The sequence below is a fragment of the Chamaea fasciata genome, unplaced genomic scaffold (assembly GCF_029207755.1).
Source record: "Chamaea fasciata isolate MVZ Bird 193981 ecotype frontalis unplaced genomic scaffold, bChaFas1.0.hap1 SCAF_2, whole genome shotgun sequence".
NCBI classification, from domain to species: Eukaryota; Metazoa; Chordata; class Aves; order Passeriformes; family Sylviidae; genus Chamaea; species Chamaea fasciata.
Window position 1 is genome coordinate 29,069,933 of NW_027094087.1, and position 19,488 is coordinate 29,089,420.

The 19,488-nt window shown below is 46.5% G+C and overlaps 1 protein-coding gene across 1 annotated transcript; it reads right to left on the bottom strand.

Annotated features, from left to right (window-relative positions):
* Positions 1-1,064: 1,064 nt before the first annotated feature.
* Positions 1,065-19,394, bottom strand: WDR3 (WD repeat domain 3). The gene is made up of 26 exons (XM_066175526.1): positions 19,209-19,394; positions 17,613-17,822; positions 17,084-17,202; positions 16,097-16,175; positions 15,668-15,763; positions 15,071-15,184; positions 14,032-14,133; positions 13,815-13,912; positions 12,752-12,847; positions 12,188-12,418; positions 11,339-11,432; positions 10,915-11,016; positions 10,152-10,237; positions 9,602-9,737; positions 8,836-8,892; positions 8,083-8,183; positions 7,826-7,937; positions 7,582-7,716; positions 6,907-6,957; positions 6,619-6,684; positions 5,726-5,818; positions 5,129-5,176; positions 3,691-3,734; positions 3,081-3,209; positions 2,502-2,595; positions 1,065-1,870 (listed from the first exon to the last, which is right to left on the bottom strand). Exons 1-26 carry the CDS (start codon positions 19,377-19,379, stop codon positions 1,715-1,717), a joined length of 2,820 nt encoding a protein of 939 aa, XP_066031623.1. The 5' UTR covers positions 19,380-19,394; the 3' UTR covers positions 1,065-1,714.
* Between the last annotated feature and the right edge of the window lie 94 nt (positions 19,395-19,488).

The window sequence follows — 19,488 nt, forward strand, 5'->3', positions numbered from 1 at the left end:
CATCAAACAGCAGCTCATCACACAGCATCCATAACATCTATCTCCCTGTCATTAAGGTAAACAGAGGCAGTCAGCCTTCCCTTTTTGGTACCTGGTTTTGACATCCGTCTCCTCAGTCACCTCAGCTGACATGTCACCAGCCACCTCTCTGTCTGTAACATTTGTTTTTCCAGCGGGCTGGTCCATTTCAGCAGCAGATAATGTGGACAACAGATGTCAACTGACTTTACCAACAAAATGTATCATCCTACAGTGCCTCCTCTTCCTCCTAGTAATCCCTCTTATGAGGGTCTATTTTGGGAGTGATAAAGGGAAGGAACAGAGTAAAATCAGAGAACAGCCTAAGTCAGGACAGAGACACGTTTAAGTGCAGCTGTTTGATCACAAGTTTAATCCATATCTGGACAAACACAGAATTATAGGGGCACCTGGAAACAACTGGCAGAGTTGTATGGATGTTCCCATTTCTATAGAGTCTGAGACCCACCTGGAAATGGAGCACAATGAGCTCCTGTGAATTACCCAGACTCTGAACAGGCAAGTGAACAATCATCCCCTGACAAAGTCACTTACCAACAGCAGGTGTGGTTGCTACACCTGAGGTGCTGCCTAGAGAATGACCAATTGAACAGCTGTCCTTTTGCTGGCAAGAGATAACCTAAGTCAAAGACAGCAGGCAGGCACAACTGGGATGCAACTAAAAATCCAAATGAAACTCAAGTCAGAAGTTCAGCTTTGAATACCCAAGTCAGACATGTGAGCCCAACAGACAGCAAAGTATCTGGAAGCAGCCTCCACCACATCCCCCAAACCAATAACTACTGGTAAAAAAACACAGCACGTGCTATAAATTAGTAACAACAGAAGCAGAGACTTGTCCATTCCATTCTGCCCCACTGCCCACACTGTGAAAATAAATCATTTTATCTGATATAGCACAAGTACGACACTGCAACAAATCAGCACAATTTCTAAAACCTGGAACATGTACAAGGCAAACAATCCAGGCTTCTCAAACTTGGTCTGCCAGCTCTCCAGAAAAACACAATCTGGGATGGCAGCCCTTTCATTTGCTCCCACTGAATTTATTCTCTGTAAAAAAACCCTTTGAACACTGACACACAGACCAAGGCAACTGAGGATTTACAAAAGAAATAACAGGACAAAAGACTATGAACAAAATTGTCTCATAAAGCAAATATAAATATGCCTTTAATAGAGTGCAGCCATGTTTCTCCCTGTCCCACCAAAGAGTGAGTGGCTGTAGACCAGGTCCTCACACTTCAGCAGAAATCACAGTTTTTTCCACAGGCCACAAGCCACCAGCAGGTGTCAGTGAAAAATCTTCCCAGCTGCCTTTCCTGAAGAGGGCATGGTCTCACCAGCAGTCTGTGTGCTGGGTTCAGTGCTGCCAGAATGAGCTGATCTCAGGATAAATCAACTCCATTTCTAACAGGCATTCCACTAGAGGAAGATCATGTGCCTTTGACAGCCACCTCAGAAAGAGTCCAAATGCATCTATCTGCAGCAGACTAAAGAGTCCATCCCCATTCTGAGTTGGGTTTACATGCTGGGTTATACCACACGGGGAGCGGACAGACTTTGTCCCAGCCACTGAACATCATCACAGATGTTCAGCCGCAAGAACACTTCCATGGTCAGCAGTGAGGCTACATGAGTCCATTCAGGTGCTCTGGGTCTTGGGCAGCAAATGCTAGAGCACTGCAAGAACCATCTTCTCTTTCTTCTTTCTCTTTCTCTTCTTCTCCTCAAAACGTTCAGTAGCATCAGCAAAAAATGTCACCTCGTCCTTGGCCTCAATCTCCCTCTTGAGGAACTGGAGCCCTGCCATGTTGAATCCCAGCACATCCTGCAGAAACACACCAGCACCACACTGTGAGGCACATCCCAAGCTAGTTAGGGGGCAGAGTCCTGCACTGGCCAACCTCTACTAAGAGATGATGAAAAGAAGACAGTCCACCGTTTAAAGAAAGCAACATTTAAACTAAAGTCATTAGTTTAAAGGTAAACTTCATCTGACCAAGAGAACAGTCAGTCCTGCGCTCAGTTCCCTACAGTCCTCTCAAGTGCAGCAATAATCCACCATATTTTCTGAAAGACAAGTTGCTGGCAGGCACCTGAAGCTTCCTCTGGGAAAATGCACAGTTCTGCACTGAGGTAGCAGCCCACGGAAAAGCCCAAGTAAAGCAGAGTTACTTTACCTCCTACATATTTAGAAACTAGCGAGACAGGATCCAAACACATGGATCAGAAAACCAAGTGCAAATGAGGCAGGGAGCACAAGTATAAGCTCACCAATAGGTATTCTCACATGAGGTGGAACATAAGGAAAAGGCAGCCTACTTGCAAAAGAGGATGGTTTAAATGAGCTCATACCCCCAACCAACTTCCCCACTGGACACCACAGACAACTCATGCTCACAAACATTGTCTCATCCCATTATTCTAGATTCTGGAAAAGGGGGGGGTGCAACACTCACCCGGGCCTCACTGACTCTGGAGATGGTGGTTTTCTTCAGATTTTCTATCACTGTCACCAGCATCTGGTTGCTTGTGATCTGCCCAAAATGTATCCTGGGAACAAAGCAGGCAGTGTATTGCAACATTGTTATTAGGAACATCACAGAGGCCTTCTGAGCCTCTGTACATTCTGGACATACGGGGGTTTTTAATTAGCCTTTCAGAGACCAGCACTGGACATGGACAAATTCATCTGGAGAAGTTGTTTTCTTAAGTTTAACAATGGCTCAAGGGGAAGATCCTTCTGAGGACTGGGGCTCTACAGTGACTCTGTGCCCCTAACAGTGCCTCGTCAGACTTCACGTGGGATCTTTTCATTCCAGGGATCTTGGGCCACGAGGACCAGCAACCCCATCTGGGCATGTCAGCACTCTACATCCAAACAGTTCATTCCCACACACCATTCACTGTGGGCTGCAGAGATCCTTTATCTCCTGCACAGACCACACAGGTTTATTCTCCAGGATGCTCCCCAAGAGTTTCAGGCCCAGAGACTCAGAAGAAAGCCCAGATACTGTCTGGGCAGATAAAGGACTCACTTGAGCAGGAAGAGGAGAGCTCGGCACAGAAGCTCAACATCTGAACCCAGCTGAATATATTCATTGAAGAGTCTGAGCAGGTCAGGGACATAGGAGAAAGGCAGCACCAGGAGAGACTCTTCCAGCTCACTGAGGGAAAAAGCAAAGGGACGCAAGCATTAGTCTCAGCCACTGCACTGCTTCAGATGAGCAGGAAACACATTCACATAGGTGGGTTCTGGTACTCAGCAGTCCTAAGCATTCCTCACAGCTTGTCCATGACTGCCCACATCTACACCAGATGTCCTGCATCTGTGCATAGCCCAGGCCTCTTGTGGCACAGGGAGCAGGCACACAGCCTTCCCTCCTCAGCAGCTCCAAACTACTCTTCACATACAGGCACATCTCCAAGCAGCCAACCCACATCCAGAAGCTTCAGTCCACACTCCCCACAAAAGGAACACTTCCCATTCCCCAGTTCCATGCAAGTTCCAAAAGAGGCTGTCAGGAAGTGTTGACTCCGGACTCTCTAGCACTGCCCATACCTTTTATGAGACCCCGGCCAGTCCTGGGCCTAGAAACCCAACACTCAGTCACAAACCTGTTCAGTAATAAAGCGCTTGGGACTCACCTCGACCTGACCTTCTTGAAAACTTCCAGCACGTATGCAGAAGGCTGCAACAGAGGAAAGACACCAGCCCTGCTTAACAAGAAATATTCCAGGACCAACATGCCCCAAGGTCCACTTCACACAGTTAAAAAAACACCATCACATCAAGCTGAATGTAAGAGTAAACCCCTTTGGCTCCAATCAGCTGCCACTCTCAGAATCTCTCCCTCAGCCTTGTCAGGGTACTTGACACTGGTGAAGAATATTGTGAAAAACCTAATTTATATTTAACCAACTAAGTCATCTCAATTCATGCCAATGAATCTTGTACAAATTGGACAAAAAGCTTGGTAAACCAGATTATATATAAAAAATCTTATACAAACTCATCACCCAGACTTAATTCCTACAACCCCTGTTTATCAGCTGAAAGCGTTTGGCAGATGTAGAGCAGAGCTGGGAATTGGGAAAGAAAAGTGCGTCTAAGTCACAGGATTGCGTTCATTTCTGTTCAGTCTATCCAACTTATAACTAAACAGACCTATAATCATGGAGGAAGGGACAGAAAGGCTCTTGCAAGGTGGTTACAGGTAATTACAAGGAAGACAAAGGCTGTTTCATCTGGCACTGACATTCAGCTTTGAGCAACCTGGTCTAGTGGGAGGTGTCCCTGCCCAGGGCAGAGGGGTTGGAACCAGATGATCTTTAATGTCCCATCCAACCCAAACCATTGTATGATTGCATCAAAAGGGGAGAGTGAAAAAACAAGGATCTTCCTAAGGGTACTTAAAAAACACAGTCTGGGAGTGCATATTGGAATAAACCAGGAAAACTAATCTACTCAGGGTAGTGGATTTTTATTTATCAATTAAATCCATGCATCCTTGTCTGTGTATTTTGTAATATGTCACAAATCCACAGAATTTAGTGAAAACTGTTGTGCAGTAGTATGACATGAGTGAATAAGGGCACCAGCTCTAGCCTGCATGAACTACCATTCAGAATTTTCTCACTGTAAACTCTGCAAGAACAGGAACAGAATCAGTAACTGGTGTAGCGACACCACATAAATAAACCTGGAAAAGGTTTGAACTAGCTTTCCTATATTTTGGAGAAGAGTGTAAACCCCTGACTCATGGTAAGGAAGATCGTAAGGTCATGGCTACCATCAGGGCTGTTTAACCCTGACAGGGTTAAACTTCTGTAACACACATGCATGCTACCAATAAAATAACACCAAAAAAAAAAAAAAAAAAAAAAAAAAAAAAAAAAAAACCAAACAAAAAAAAACCCTATCAGCATGAAAACCACAAATTATTTTCACTTTGCACAAGCAAAAAAAGTTGAACTAAGCAGTCCTTCCCCACAGCAACCCAGCATGTTAGCTCAGCCAGCAAATCCACCAGCCTCACTCCAGCTGAGAATGGACTACAGCCTGTGGCCTGGGCATTCCGCTTACCGTAATATTTCCATAGGCACGGAGGATGGGATTGACAGGAAAGGGCACCTGGAGAGAGAATGGGTTAGAGTGAGGCAGGTGTGTGTGTACAAATGCATATTCAGAGCAAACTTTTACCCACAGTAGAGGAGAGCTTTTACTGAGTGTCTTCCTGCAAGTCCCACACCTCCACCCTCCCTAGAATGTTGCTGAAGGCCTCATTGGAAGCCACCAGACGATCTCATTCTCAGACATATATGGCTAACTCAAACATGGAAGAATTTCCCTCCACTTGTCACCTTTCCTACTTCTATCACATCCCCTTATTCAGCAGGGAGTGTTGAGATGGAGGCAAAGATGAGGCTTTAGGATGAACCTGCAGCAGCACACTCTTCCAGGGACAAAACTTACATACTGATACAACTTTAGGCATAAAGATCATTGAAAAGAACACACCCCTAATTATGCCCCAGAGCATGGTGCCATTTACTTCTCCAAAAGATTTAAGCAAATGTCTGCTGTTTTCAGCTGTCCTGACTTTATCTGCATGCCTTTCCACTTGAGCTAGAGGGATACACCCAACACACCTTGGGATTTTTACATTCCTCAGTCTTTTACCTCTTTTCCTGCAGCTTTGCATATGGCATTGTGTTCCTTTAGTTTTGCCATCTCTTCTCTGTACAGCTCGATAGCTTCCATGATCCTCTCAGCCTGTGCAGCACAAGAACAGCACATCAGTGACACCAGACAAGCCAGGGCAAAGCTCAGCTGGACAAATGCAGTTGGAAGCAGTGGTGCTGACAGAGCACGACATGGCATTTCCCCTGACAACCTCTACTCCAGACTGCACCACTACCCTGAACACACAGGTCATGTCCTGAAGATGTCACATACCAGCTACATCCCCCCACTGCCCTGGGTGCTCTCTGCTTGCAGCTCAGTTGTTGCTTTGACCACCACCCCCAGCAAGCAGTGCCCCTTTGAGGCACGAGCCAGGGTCAGGCCATTCTGACTATTCAGATTAAGGATTTCTTCTGAACATCACCAAACTGTTGAAATCTGCAGTCATGGCATTACCCACCCCCACACATTCCTAGTGTCAAGCACCACAACAGATGTCCACCTTCCACAAATGCCCACTGGACTGCACAGCCCTTCAGGGAGAGGCCTGATGCCTTGAGAACATGCCAGCTGCCTCATCCTCCTTTGGGATGCAAACCCCATAAGGAAAGAGCAGCCCTGTCTGTCCCACATGTGACAGGCAGCTGCAGCTACAGGAACCTCACACCTCAGTCCTCTCAGGAGGTAAAAGTTCCTGGTGTGTGACCCTCCCAAGTCAAAACCCTCCCTGCTGGTCTCCTGAGCAGGACAGGCTGTCTCTGCATGTAAGAGCAATGTGCCTGTAAGTGACAGCACAGGTTACTCTTTGATCTGATGCTATGACCCCGTGACAGCCCCCCTTGAGAGGCTGGTAAGGCACAAAGCCATGCTGCAGAGTCACAGCACCTTACCGCTTTGATGGTTTCAATGGTCTTCTTTCCTGCCAGCCCTGCCTCTCCTTGTGTCTCTCCAGCCACCTACAGAATACAAAACACAGAGTTGCAGTTCCATCCTTCCACAGTGCCACAGCCAACTGCATCACGGAGCAGCCACAGCTTCAGCACCACCGTCCCCCCCAAGCTGCCTCAAAGCAAGAAAATGATCCTCTCTGCCTGATACCTCTTCCATGCCTCTTACAGAAACAGTTTTTCCAGAGTTTGTACAGTCAGACTGACACACATTCAGATGGTGCAACTCACCACAGGCTGCTCTTCCTTTGCCACACTCTCTTCATATTCAGCTTCTCGTTGCTACAGAGGATGAGAACACAATATATTAACAGCAGTGAGCAAGGCAGCGACACAAATCCCCTCCAGGTGAGTTAAGCAAGACAACCTGGAGGGCTTCACGCAGCCCATTACAAAACCAGGACCAACCAGCAGAGACCAACAATGCCAGTGACAAAACACCCATTTGTTCCTGATCCCAACCCCACAGTGAGCTCTAGAATCTCCCACAGAGAAAGAAATCCAGGTTTCTGCTCTGGGTGCAGGAACAGCCTTTCAGGATCCCACCAAGCTGAGACAGACACTGCAGACCCCAGACTTTCCCCCCTACTGAAGTCCTTCTGAGTCTATGATTCCTCACAATACATGCTCAAATGGAACAGAAGGGGCTTCTTCCAGCATCCCTGAGCTCTGGGGCCTGCTACTGAGACAGAATGGACCTCTCAGTGTTGGAAAAGGGACAAACTGCATTTAACAGGAGCAGTGCTCTCTATCCCTCCACGTCAGCCACCTCTCAAACACACTTGCGCTGAAAGATGCACAGGAAAATGTCAAAGACTGTAGGCAACAGACCTGTAGAAAGTCACTAAAGACCAAAAAAAACAAAAGTCTGGAAGTTGTTTTTGGTAGGAAAGATGCACCTCTCACCATCTCCCTCTCCTCTTCCAAAATCAATGGCTCCCTTGTCCTTTCCCAGAGACGCAGAGACTTGTCATGGGATGCTGACACCACATAGTCTCCATTGGGACTGAGTGCCAAACACCAAACCTCCTGGTGATGCCCCTGCAGATGACAGAAGAGGTATGACATTAACATCACCCAGCTTCCACTCCCGAGGAAAATCCTGCTCATGCAGGGACGCTTCCTTTCAACAGACTCCAAAACTTCCTACCTCCAGCGTCTGGATATGTTCAAATTTATCTGCATCCCACTGCTTAATCTTGCCGTCCTTCCCGGCTGTGAAGAAGAGATGGGATTTGGGCACAAACTGCAGATACATCACACTGGAAGAGAGAAAGGCTCAAATTTACCCACATGGGGAACACTGCAGAACTCCCCCTACTCTGTGCTGGATAAAAGGATTATTGTTGGATCACAACTCCTTGGAGACAAGCCCACAGTCCAAAGATGCTGTAGGATTTGACTAACCTGTCATCATGGGCAAAGAGAGAACGGTGACAGTCCCCAAAATCCAAGCCCCAGATCTTCACATTCCTGTCAGCAGAGCCGGTTGCAATTAGAGTCCCATCCTACACAGCAACAGAGAGGAGGGTGTGGGGAGCTGGCTGGCAGCCCCAGTGCTGCTGCCCCAGTGACTCAGCACTGCTGAGCAGGCTGGGTCACTGGCTCCTGACTCCTGACATGTGGCCTCCTGACCCCTCCACCTTCCCCCCCGTGGCCCATGCTCTGGCCCTCCTCTGACCCTCTGCAGGTATTTGGTTATATCCTGACATTTTTCTTGGCTTTCAGTGAGCCTCATTCCAAAGATACCTCAGAGCAAAGTGCAGCTCAAGAATGAACAGGCACGAAGAGACTGCTCCCTCTCAGCACTTGCCCTCTGCTCCCACTAACAATCCTAGCTCCTCTGACACAGTAACTTTAGCAGAAAGCAGGCTGGACCTGCTACAATGAATGTAAGGGACCATTACAGTATCTTGATTTCCACTCACTCACAAAATGGCCCAGGGTCAGTTCTGTCATGACCCCAACTCTGCTACCCCTTCCAGTGAGCACAGGACTGCAGTGTAAGAAGGGGCTTGCTGTGTCCCACCCAGAAACTGCTAAGCCAGGAGCAAGGAGGTGACAAGAAAGCATTATCCTAGAGGCCTTGATGCCAGCACAGGTTCTCACACTCGTCCATATCACCACAGTCCCACGTTACACAGCCCTAATGATACTTACATAGCAGATGTCCATACACAGCACTGGCAGCTTGTGTCCATACAGAGAAAGGAAAAACTGAAGCAGAAGAAAGGTGACTCAGTTAGACATGCTGGATAGAGAAGTGTGAAAATCTCAAGCTCCAGCCTACTTCTGCTCTGCCTCAGAAGCTGTTTTTCTAGCACTGTCCCACTTTCATTCTGGCCCTGAACGCTGTTAGCAGCAGGGTCATGAAGGCAGAACTGAGAAGGTGGAAGCAGCCACGCAAGCTGAATTAGCTGTTTGCTCTCTAGCTAACTCTGGTGCCAAACACCAGTGTCAATGGAGTTCATTTCTGTTTCTCTCCACATAACTGCCAGCACCAGTCTGTCTTGTGTCACTCCCTAACATTCACATGCTAATACACAGCTCACAAATCCACCACACACTGCTCACAAGGAAGGTTCTCCTCCTGCAGGCTTTGCCTCAGCCATGCCCTATTTAACACCACTTGAAACACATTCATCCCCACCTTTACAGTGCCTGACAGATCTGGAGTACCAGTCCACCAGCAGGGTTTAGAATTAATCTTTCTACCTGCAGCTTCAAAACACTTTTTAAACGAAAAATGGATCTTCCAGTTCCCAGTGTGGAACAACCATGGCTCTGTCAGGTTTGCCAGCAAATAGGCCCCTGAAGGAGGATGGATGTTCCACATGAAACAGACACTTTTCCTTTGTATTCCTGATCTTGCAGGCTACAGCTACATCCCTTCCTGCACAGCCTCACAGCACATTTGGTTACACACCTTGAGTGTGTCAACATAGAAAACCTTCACAGTACAATCCAGTAAAGAGACAGCCAGCAGCTTCTTGTTGGGGCTGTACCGCACACAGAGCACATCTTCATCAAGCTGTAAAATGCGCCGGTGTTTCATGGAAAGCCTGGCAACAAGAGGGAAAAAACAACTGTTATCCCAAGCAAACAAACTAGGAAGAGAAATGGATACAAGTCCCACGCTGCAACCCTGGGAAAGCAAGGGAATTCTAACATGCAGCACCTCATTGCTCACTATGACAGGACTGGAAACAAGCAGGCTCTGATGGCTGATGAACTTCACTGCTGCATTTATGGTAAAGATCTGCAGGCCCTGCCTGATTAGACACTAAACCCACACACAAAAAGGCATCAGAATGAGGCAAGTGCCCGCCTCCAGCTAAGCTCAGGTCTTCACAAAACTGCACTGAGCCCACACTCTCCTCCATGTGTTCCACATAGATGTCATGGGCAGTTCTTGCAGTGCACAGCAAAGGCCAAAGCACTCATCAATGACAAAGGCACAAGGATTATCTTCTCACCTTTTCTGAACACTGCTCTCATCCTTCACAAGCTCAAACTCCCAGAACTTGACACATTTATCAGCACCTCCTGTCACAAAGCCATGCTGTAGGGAAAAACAAGAAAGTTGCTGTGAAACTAGTTCCCATCACCCAGAGAAAGTCTACAGCAAGGAATTGCCAACAGAGAGGAGGTTTTTGAAATGTCCCACACACCTACACCATTAATGATTAAGTGGACACCAGCAGGAGCACTTGCTCTGGTTAGAGTACACATTGGCTGAGCAACAACAACAATTTCAAAAGCTCTAGCTTATTTAGAGGTCTAAGATGAAAACCCCAAACGTAAAACAAAACCTGGACTGAAACTTTGGGATTGAAAGCAGCCATCTCAGCTGCAAGTAACAATATGCTTTTGATTTGTGATCAGCTTGAGATTCTCACTGTTTCTGGCTAACACACACCACCACCCTACAACAGAGCCCTCTAGAGGAACAGCACTCCAATGTTTTACATTAAGAAGGAAGGTAAAATCTACCCCATATGTTTTCATCTGCAGGGTGGATGTATATCAAGAAGATTATTGCTCACTCTGGTTTTGATTCCACTAGAAAGTTATTAGACACTACCAGCTGCATCCTCCACCTCTGAGGATGAGGGGTTCCATGCTTCCATGGAACAAAGCATATGGTGCAAAACAAATTCCATGGTGCTAACACAGTACTAAAGGAAGGAATTACATGAAAAGATGTGCAGACGATACTTGTAAGGGTGGCTGAGTTACCTGGTCTGGTGAAAGAGCAATGGACCACACTGCCCCATCGTGAGCATCAAGTGTCTCTATCAGACTGCCAGAAGCCAGGTCATACAGCTGCAGCTTCCCTGTCTGGGGAGAAAGATATCACAGAGGAAGAATCAGCCTCTGCTCACAATTCATGAGAGCTCTTGGCAGAAGAGCTCCCTGCCACCCATGTCCCAGCTTCATTAGGAGGCTGTTACACAGAGATGGTCAAACTCCTGATCTCCATCAGGGCCTTTCCAAAGGTCTGCTTTCCACCTCAAGTCACAAGAGCTCTGTAAAGACTCTGGGAACGCAGCAGTGCTCCAGATGAGGAGAGGCAACGCATTTTCTGTGAGGCTGCCTTAATGACACTTTCCTAACACATTCCCAGACCTGGTCAGCCTGGAGCCAAAGGACCGCTCCTCACCTTGGTCCCAATGATGACCTGCCGATCTCCAGGGACGAACAGCGAGCAGAGCGCGTACTCACACTCCATTGTGCGGATGCACTGCAGGGTCGACCTGTGGACAGAGCCCAAAACCTCTTATCACAGACACAGTCTGCCCTGCTCAGAGAGACATGCTCCAATGTGGCCTCTACCTGCAGCTGTCTTTCAGCTGGGGTCAGAAGATAAGCCATCACCATCCTATTGACCCAAACGCTACCCAGCACTACTGCTAACAACATTACCCATAAAAACACTCCACTGTGTTGTCCACCATCAGGACCTATTGCTGTCATGAACAAGAAAAGAGCTCCTGATTTTAAACAGCATTTCAGAAAGGGACGGAGTGTAAGATAGTGTACTCAGAGGAAACTGAGCTTGAAATCAGCACCACTCAAGAAACACTGGGACAGCACTCTACATCAATACACAACACTCTAGATCAACACAAGAGCCTACTCAGTCCAATACTAGATCCTTCCGATAAGACATCAATAACCCCACATGTCCCCTCAAGAACAGGCAGTAGCTTGTTTAGGGTAACAGTTAATACCTCTTAATAAAAACAAAAAAAACCCAGAAAAAACCCATAGTAAAATACAGTCTATACCCAGCTGCTATGTATGACCTTTGTGTTTAGACCTTCTGTTGAAATTTTAGATCTACAGTTTCTCAGTTTCCCTAATAAGGAAAAAAGAAAAACAATCTTCTATTTACTTCCTTTACTTCATTTACTGTTTTATCTCTATCCATTGTCCCGTTTCTTATCACTGCTTTTCTTAACACAGGTATCCCTCAAACCTGGGGGACTGACACAACCAGACTGCGTACCTGTTCCAAATCTTCACAGACTCTGCAGCTGCTGAGAGAATGGCAATGTTGTCAGAGCTAAAAGCCAAAGTCCTGACATCACTGCGGTGGCCTCCAATGGTTATCCTGGACACACGGACAGCCTGGGGCACTTGGGCTGACAGGTCCAGGTGGTATAATTCAATGACATTGTTCTGGAGCAGCAGTACCATCTTCAGCTCTCCTTTCGGAGAGAGAATCAAGTCAAATGACCTGTTTGATTAGATAAAATCAGAGCTGTACACAGGGGCAATAAGACAAACTGTTGGTGGGATCAATTATCAAGAACAACTGAGACAGAGGAATACAGACAGAGCACATCCAACAAGCAAGTGCACACTGAGCCACAAAGGCGCTAATGTGTGAATGGACTGGAGATCATGGCAGGCCTCTCCCCAGCTCCAAGCTAAACATATGTTGAGGGGGAAACTTCTTCCACTTCTGCCTGCACAGAGCCATGCAGAGCTCTCCTCAGGTAGCTGCAGCACCACTCATACAACAACAGGCTCATCATACAACAGACTCTACAACAGGCTTTCCACTCACTTGATTTTAGAAGAAGCTTTGACGTTAGTGACTCGCTGAATCTCCTCCTGGAGGCTCAGCTCCACACTTCTTTCAGGCTCCTCTTCAGAGTTCTGTCTGGAAATGTCAGATAAGGGAGGAGTGTCAAATGACCCAGCACAGCCAATACAAACTAACACAGTAACAGAGAAAATATAAGGAAACCACTTAGCCTGCTGAAAACAACATCGAGCAGTGCTAACCACATTTAAGAATAGGGACAAGTGAAGCCTGGACAGTGAAGTTCATGCCAGTATGCAGACTACTAAAGACATAAACTGTCCTAATTTTTGCCTTTTGGCAACCTCCTCTGGAGCCAAAACACAAGGCACATTACAAAGATGGATACAAAACAGGCAAGAAAAGCTGTGTCTGAGAGCGAGACCAGCTTCTGCTCATCTCCTATCACTCACCAAAAGCTCTCAGCCATTGCCAAAATGCATTTCCAGATTTACCTGCCCTGTGCTTTAGATTCTACCCTGGAGCCAGACCCCTCCCTAAGGGCTGTGCCTGCACCTGTTAAGTGTCAGGATACAAAGAGACACTTAACACAGAGTAACCATTAAGAAAACTCTCACCTGTATCTCTACCTGCTGTAAAACAGGAGAAAAAGTATCAGACTCTCTGTGGCTTCTCAGATGAAACTCTCATTCCTGCACTGCCTACTAAGAACCTACTTTGATGCGCCAAGCAGTATAAACACCAATGTCAGGTAGAGCAGATAAGCGCCGCAAAATCTATTTTATGTCCATTTCTTTGCACACTTTAGCTTTTTTTTTTTTTTTTTTTTTTTTTTTTTTTTTTTTTTTTTTTTTTTTTTTTTTTTTTTCCCAGAGGGAAGACACAGAAAGAAAGGTATTTCCTTAATCTCAGGGAGCAGTGCTGCTCAGGCAAGCACCAAGGATACATAGAAAGATCAACCCCAAAATACAACAGCCAACACAAAGAGAATGGCCAGAACCTTGGAGTTCAACCACTGCGTAATGCTACTGAAGAGCTTTTCTAGACTGTTCTGGACACAGACAGCATCCAAAAAATTACTTACTTGGCTTTTTTCCTTGCTTTCTTCATTTTCTTTTCCAATTTCTTTTGGATTTCCTCTTCAGAAAGGACAGAGAACACTTCCAGAACCGCACCTGTTCCCTAGAGTCGGAACAAACAAATTCAAAGGTATGCAAAGCCCTGGCTGGTCCTTACAGAAAGTACCCAAGGTCTCTACCAGTCTCCTCTACAACTCAGTAGCAGACTCCCCCATTACTTACATGGCAGGCCAAAAACTTGCCCATCCTGTCTGTGCCAAGAGTCACCACTCGGTCTCTCCCTTCCCGCATGATGGATCCAACTTTGCTGCACTTAACGATGCGCTACAGGGAAAGAGGAACGAACTTGGGTCTGAAAGGTCAAAGGATCTTCTCAGGCAAACTCAAGAAACCTGCTGACAAGGGAAGTCAAGGAGGGGGAAATGAACCTACAGGGTCCTGGCAGAACAGCTAGTAAGGACTATAAAGGGACAAAACAAGCATCTGTGTGAGCTACAAGCTTAACTCCTGGTGTTTTGTTGCATTTCAGCTGAAAATAATCATTGGTAGTCTCAGTAGAATAACTTCATTGGCAAACCATAGCCATTTAAGAGACAGAGCTGATTTTTTATGCTACAGAGGCAGCAGAGCTCAGTCAAAAGAGGCAGAGGAGGTGAGATCAGAGACTCTTAAACAGGGGATTGAAGGGTGAGAAACGCTCTGGAGAGGAAGCTGGAAAATTAATTAACAAAGTCAGGTATCTACCACAACTACAAGCAGCCTGAGACCTGAGCAGTACCCCAGAAAGTTCTACCAGAAAGACAGATTCAGTAAAGTCTCCAGCAGCAGCATAAGCAGGAATGGACTTTCTGCAATCAAATCTCACAGTATATTACAGTGAAACTCTGACCTCTCAGTTTCTGCAAAGCTGAGCATCAGTACTGAACTCAGCAGCTGCCAACCACCTAGGAGTTATTTTATTTCTGTGTTGTTTGATGAAAGAGTTCTATTAGCACTGTTTACATTTATACATTTGCTAGTCCTTCTCAAATAGAAAGCAAAGAAGAACTGTCACTGGAGAATAAATCTGTGGGTGTTTTGGCACATGTACTTCTGCTGATGTTTTGCAGGTAGATGAGGCAGCAACTGCTGCTGAGGAAGTTGTTATAGAGCAAGAATTATCACATTTTCCCAAAGAGGCTGAATATGACACTCAGGATATAAACCATGCAAATAGGGTTAGATACACCAGCTCAGAGACAGCATGGAAAACTGATCTTACTTCCTCAGGATGCTCATCCAACTCTAAGGTCTCATCCTCTTCAGTGTTTACTTCTGCTCCAGATAAAGAAGATCCTTTGCTTTTCTTGGATTCTGGTTCATCAGGATCTTTTACCTGCTCACAGGGGGGGAAAAAAAAAAAAAAAAAAAAAAAAAAAAAAAAAAGGAGTACCTTAAACCTCAAGAGCTGTAGTATTGTGGTTTCTGGCTCACACTTTATTTCCCTGGAGATACAACTGGTTAGCATACACTGGAGTGTCCTACAGCATTCCTGTAGGCACCAAGCACTCCCTGTGCTCCCATGATTATCATCCACCCACAAGACTGTCTTCCTCAGCTGTAAGTCAGAGGGCAGGAAGATCTGACACACTTTAGAAATCTTATTCTGGAAGGGCTCACAGCTTCACCTGAAAGCTCAAAACACAGGAAACAGCACAGCCCATCCCATGAGCAGCTTCTGAACCCCTCAGATAGAAAAGACTTTGCTTTAGCTGTTTCCCAGAAGATACATCAGATGTGAACATGTTCCAGCTCCATCTCAGTTCAAAGATAAGCAGCTGGGCAGGGGGGCTGAGAGGTTACAGAGGGAATGTCTTACCTCCTGGATGTACGTGAGATCCCACACCCTCAGCTCACTGTCACCGCTCCCAGTGATCAGACGCTTCTCTTCAGAGAGCAAAGCCATCCCCCAGACCTGTCCAGAGGCACAATGTGAGGAACTGACTCCTTTATATGTCATTAAAAAAGCACAGCATCTTTAACTGACTTATTTAAACAGCAACCAAATAGAGAATGGATCTAGCTGGGACCTCCTCTGGGGACATGTGCATGGGAACTGTCACCCACAGCATCTGATAATAGCTCTTGGAATGTTTGGAAGCTTCTCATTTGCTCACTCCTAAAGCCTAATGAAAGCAGAATGTATGATGGTGCCAGCTTACAACCCCTGAAAGCAAGGAAAGCCTAGAGTGAGCCATGACACCCCAAGTCCCTCCAGCCCAAGAGCTCCCACCCATCCCCTTTGTACCTCAGCTCGGTGTCCAACCAGAGTTTTGAAGCAGTGCTGCGTGTCCAGATCCCACCATTTCACCAGTGTGTCTTTGGCACTGGAACAAAGAAGAAAAACTCAGACATGAAGAAAGACTCCAGAGCTCACCATTTTTCTAAGTGGTAGAAATACCAAAAAATCTAAAACATGTAAGAACATATCATAGAGCAGCTTCTCAAACATTGAATTTTGCAAGCCAAACAAAAAAGGCACAGCAATGCTGCAAGAAGGTATGTCAGGTCACTGCAAATATTTGAAATTGTACTAAGAAATGGGTATCAGCTACCAAACCAAAATACTACTTTTTCCATCTGAAAAAGCAAAAGAAAGTTGTAATTATTTTAAACTGAACTGATTGCATGCATTTTTCTATTAAGCTAGTAAATGGCATACTAAAAAGTACAAAATTGCTAATTTTTCAGCAAGAGTATCTTCTGTCAACCATTTATTATTAAAGGGTTTCAGTCAACTTGCACCTCATTTAGTTGAATAACTAAAAATCAACTAAAAAAACTCCTATCATCTTTTAACTAATTAGTGTATTTACAGCTTACAAGAAAGCAACTTTTCTGTCACACTGCTGTGTGAATTACAAATACAGAGGGTAAGTCTGCTTAACTCTTGAAGATAAACAAAAAAACCCCCCAAAAACTGTTAAATAAATAACGAACGTGTTATCACTATTCTTTGTCACAATAATTTTAAGCTGATGGATTTACCAACAAGTTAAACCCTTTTCCAAACACTTTTTTCAGTATGGCCATTTCAACTGCTGTAAGACTTCGATTCAGACACCAGACTTAAAAATACGTGGATATGACAAAATCACAATCCAAAATGTAGGTGGGTGTGAGATATCACAAGACAAGAAGGAAAATACACATGGCTACAGTACACAGGATGTCTAAATTGCAAGTACAACCACACCTGCTTTCCTGATCAACAATTACTGTTAGTCTGGCTCACCAAGTGACCAACAAGTTCTTCTCCTTCAAGAAAAGGACTTGAGTGATGACATCCTTGTGTCCCCTCAGCCGGTACAGGCCACTCTCATTGATTACATCCCACACGATGACTTCTGTATCCTGGAACAGAGAGAGTGTCTCCATGGGACTGGCCCTTGTCTCTGCAAAACTTCTGCCATGAGACTGAAAAGATTACCTGAGAGCACATTTGCCCACTCCGAATCACAAGGATGATTCATGCAAGTGACACTGCTTCCCCAAAGGCGCAGTCAGACTGAGAAACGTACCATCATCCCAGCCTGAGACACCTGTGCTATTCCTGACCTCTTCACTTGAACAGCTCCACCAGTGCCCTACTCCTGCCTGCAGCCCCTGCTGCTCCTCCAGCCCTGGCCTCCCCAGCTCCTCTCACTGCCATCCTCTGGCTGTGGGCAGAGGCCACACTTCAAATCCTGAACATTTCAGTGCAGGTCAGCCTTCCCCACGGGGCAACTCTGTGAAAGGGTCGTGGTCCAGATATCAAACCTCACCTTTGAGCCAGACACCAGCCTGCCACCCAAGTGGTCGTACTGCAGGGCTGTAACTGCAGCCCTGTGCCCATTGAAAGTCACAGTCGATTCTCCACTTAAGAGGTTGAAGACACGGACTGCTCCATCTTCATACCCAACAGCCAGGTGCAACCCATCTGGAGAGGGGCAGAGGCAACTGACTTGCTGCTTAAGACCCTTAAGGATAAGAACCTGCAATTTTTAGGAGACAAAACATGTAGAATGTTGATAAATGACATGTCAAAGTCAGATACTTACATGGCAGAGAAAATATAGTCTACTCTTCTCCTGAACTTCCGACTGAGCACTCCTGCCACTTTTCAAGTTCATTTTTCAACTTCCCGCACCAAATACAGTATCATTAACCCCATTTTCCAAAGAAAGAGCAGCTAGAAGAGAAGCAATTATTCACAATCAAACAGGAAACCAGTGCAGAACAAGCCCTGGAACTCAGAACCTGAAATTTCTGCCCCCACATATTAAGTGCCAGAGAGCAAGAAATATTGTTTGAGAGTAAAGCTAGAAAGTTTCTTCCTGACTCCATCCTCTCTTGCTGGGCCTTTCTTGGGTATAGGACACAGCAGCTTTTCCACAGACTGCACAAGAACTTGAGAATGATAAAAAAATGTCCAAAACAACATACCAGCAGTCAGCACTCCAGAGGTTGTGAAATAAAATCAGATTTCAGTTTGTAGTGGCCAACAGGACTTATGGTGATTTCTGAATCTCACAGAAGACAGCGTGTGGCAAAGTCCCTAAAGTTACAGCTCACAACTTCCCAATGGGATACAACTTTTACAGGGGATGCCCAGTCCCACAGCCAAATCACAAACTCTGTGACACCCCTGATTTGACCAAGAACATTCACACAGCCAGCTAAACAGGGAGCAGCTTTCCAGTTACTGTGACAGCAGTTCCTAGTCCTCAACTGAGGTCCTGAGGTCAATCTCAAGGGATCCACAATGAGATTCAGACATTTTAGGACCAAGTCGAGATAAAATAAATTACTCTCACAGTAAGAACAGAGCAGCAGGACCACCACTCCCTCCCTCTAACAACTGATGGCGACAAGTTACTACCAAAAGAAAACAAATGTGAAAGTCGCTGCATTCCGGATATCCATTATCCAAATCATCCACAGCCTCCCCTGTTCCGTGTGTGCTGGTGCTACCTGCTGGATTTCAACAAATGCAACCTTTAAAAACCCCTTAAACAGAAATCATCAATTACTTTCTTGTACCTAGCAAGACTTTCTTGTAAGCATCCAACATTGCAGTATATTTTGGATTGCTCAAAAGGCAACACGATGCAGAATCCTTTTAGTCCAGTGCCCAGCTTGGAGAACTGGAAGACACCAGCACGAAGGGCCAGGAAGAGCAGCAGACTCACTGCATAACCCATCCTGACGCTGTGCTCACCCTTCCCGAGAGGCGGGGAGGCTGCGGAGGCGTCGCTCTCCTCCGAACGCCGCTCAGTAGCACAAATCGCTTCGCTCCAGGCGGCCTAAAAGCCCCGCACGCTGCACCCCAGCCCTGCCCCGCCACCGACCGCCCCCCGGCGCCGCATCCCGGCTCCCACCTTCTCTCCTTTCCTGGTGTCCCACACGAACACGTGCTCGCAAGCCGGCACGGCCACGTAGCGGCCCCGCTCGCCGCGCAGCGCCACGAAGGCCAGGCCGGCCCTGGCGCTGGCCACCAGCCCGAAGAGCGCGGCGGGCTCGTAGCGCAGGTACTGCCGCGTCAGGCCCATGGCGGCGGCGCGGAGCGCGGAGCAAAGGAAGGCGCCGGGAAGCCGCGGCCGCCACACGTGCAGGGCTCCGTGCCCGCCGCGCTGGAAGTGCGTCAGAGCGGGCCCGGCT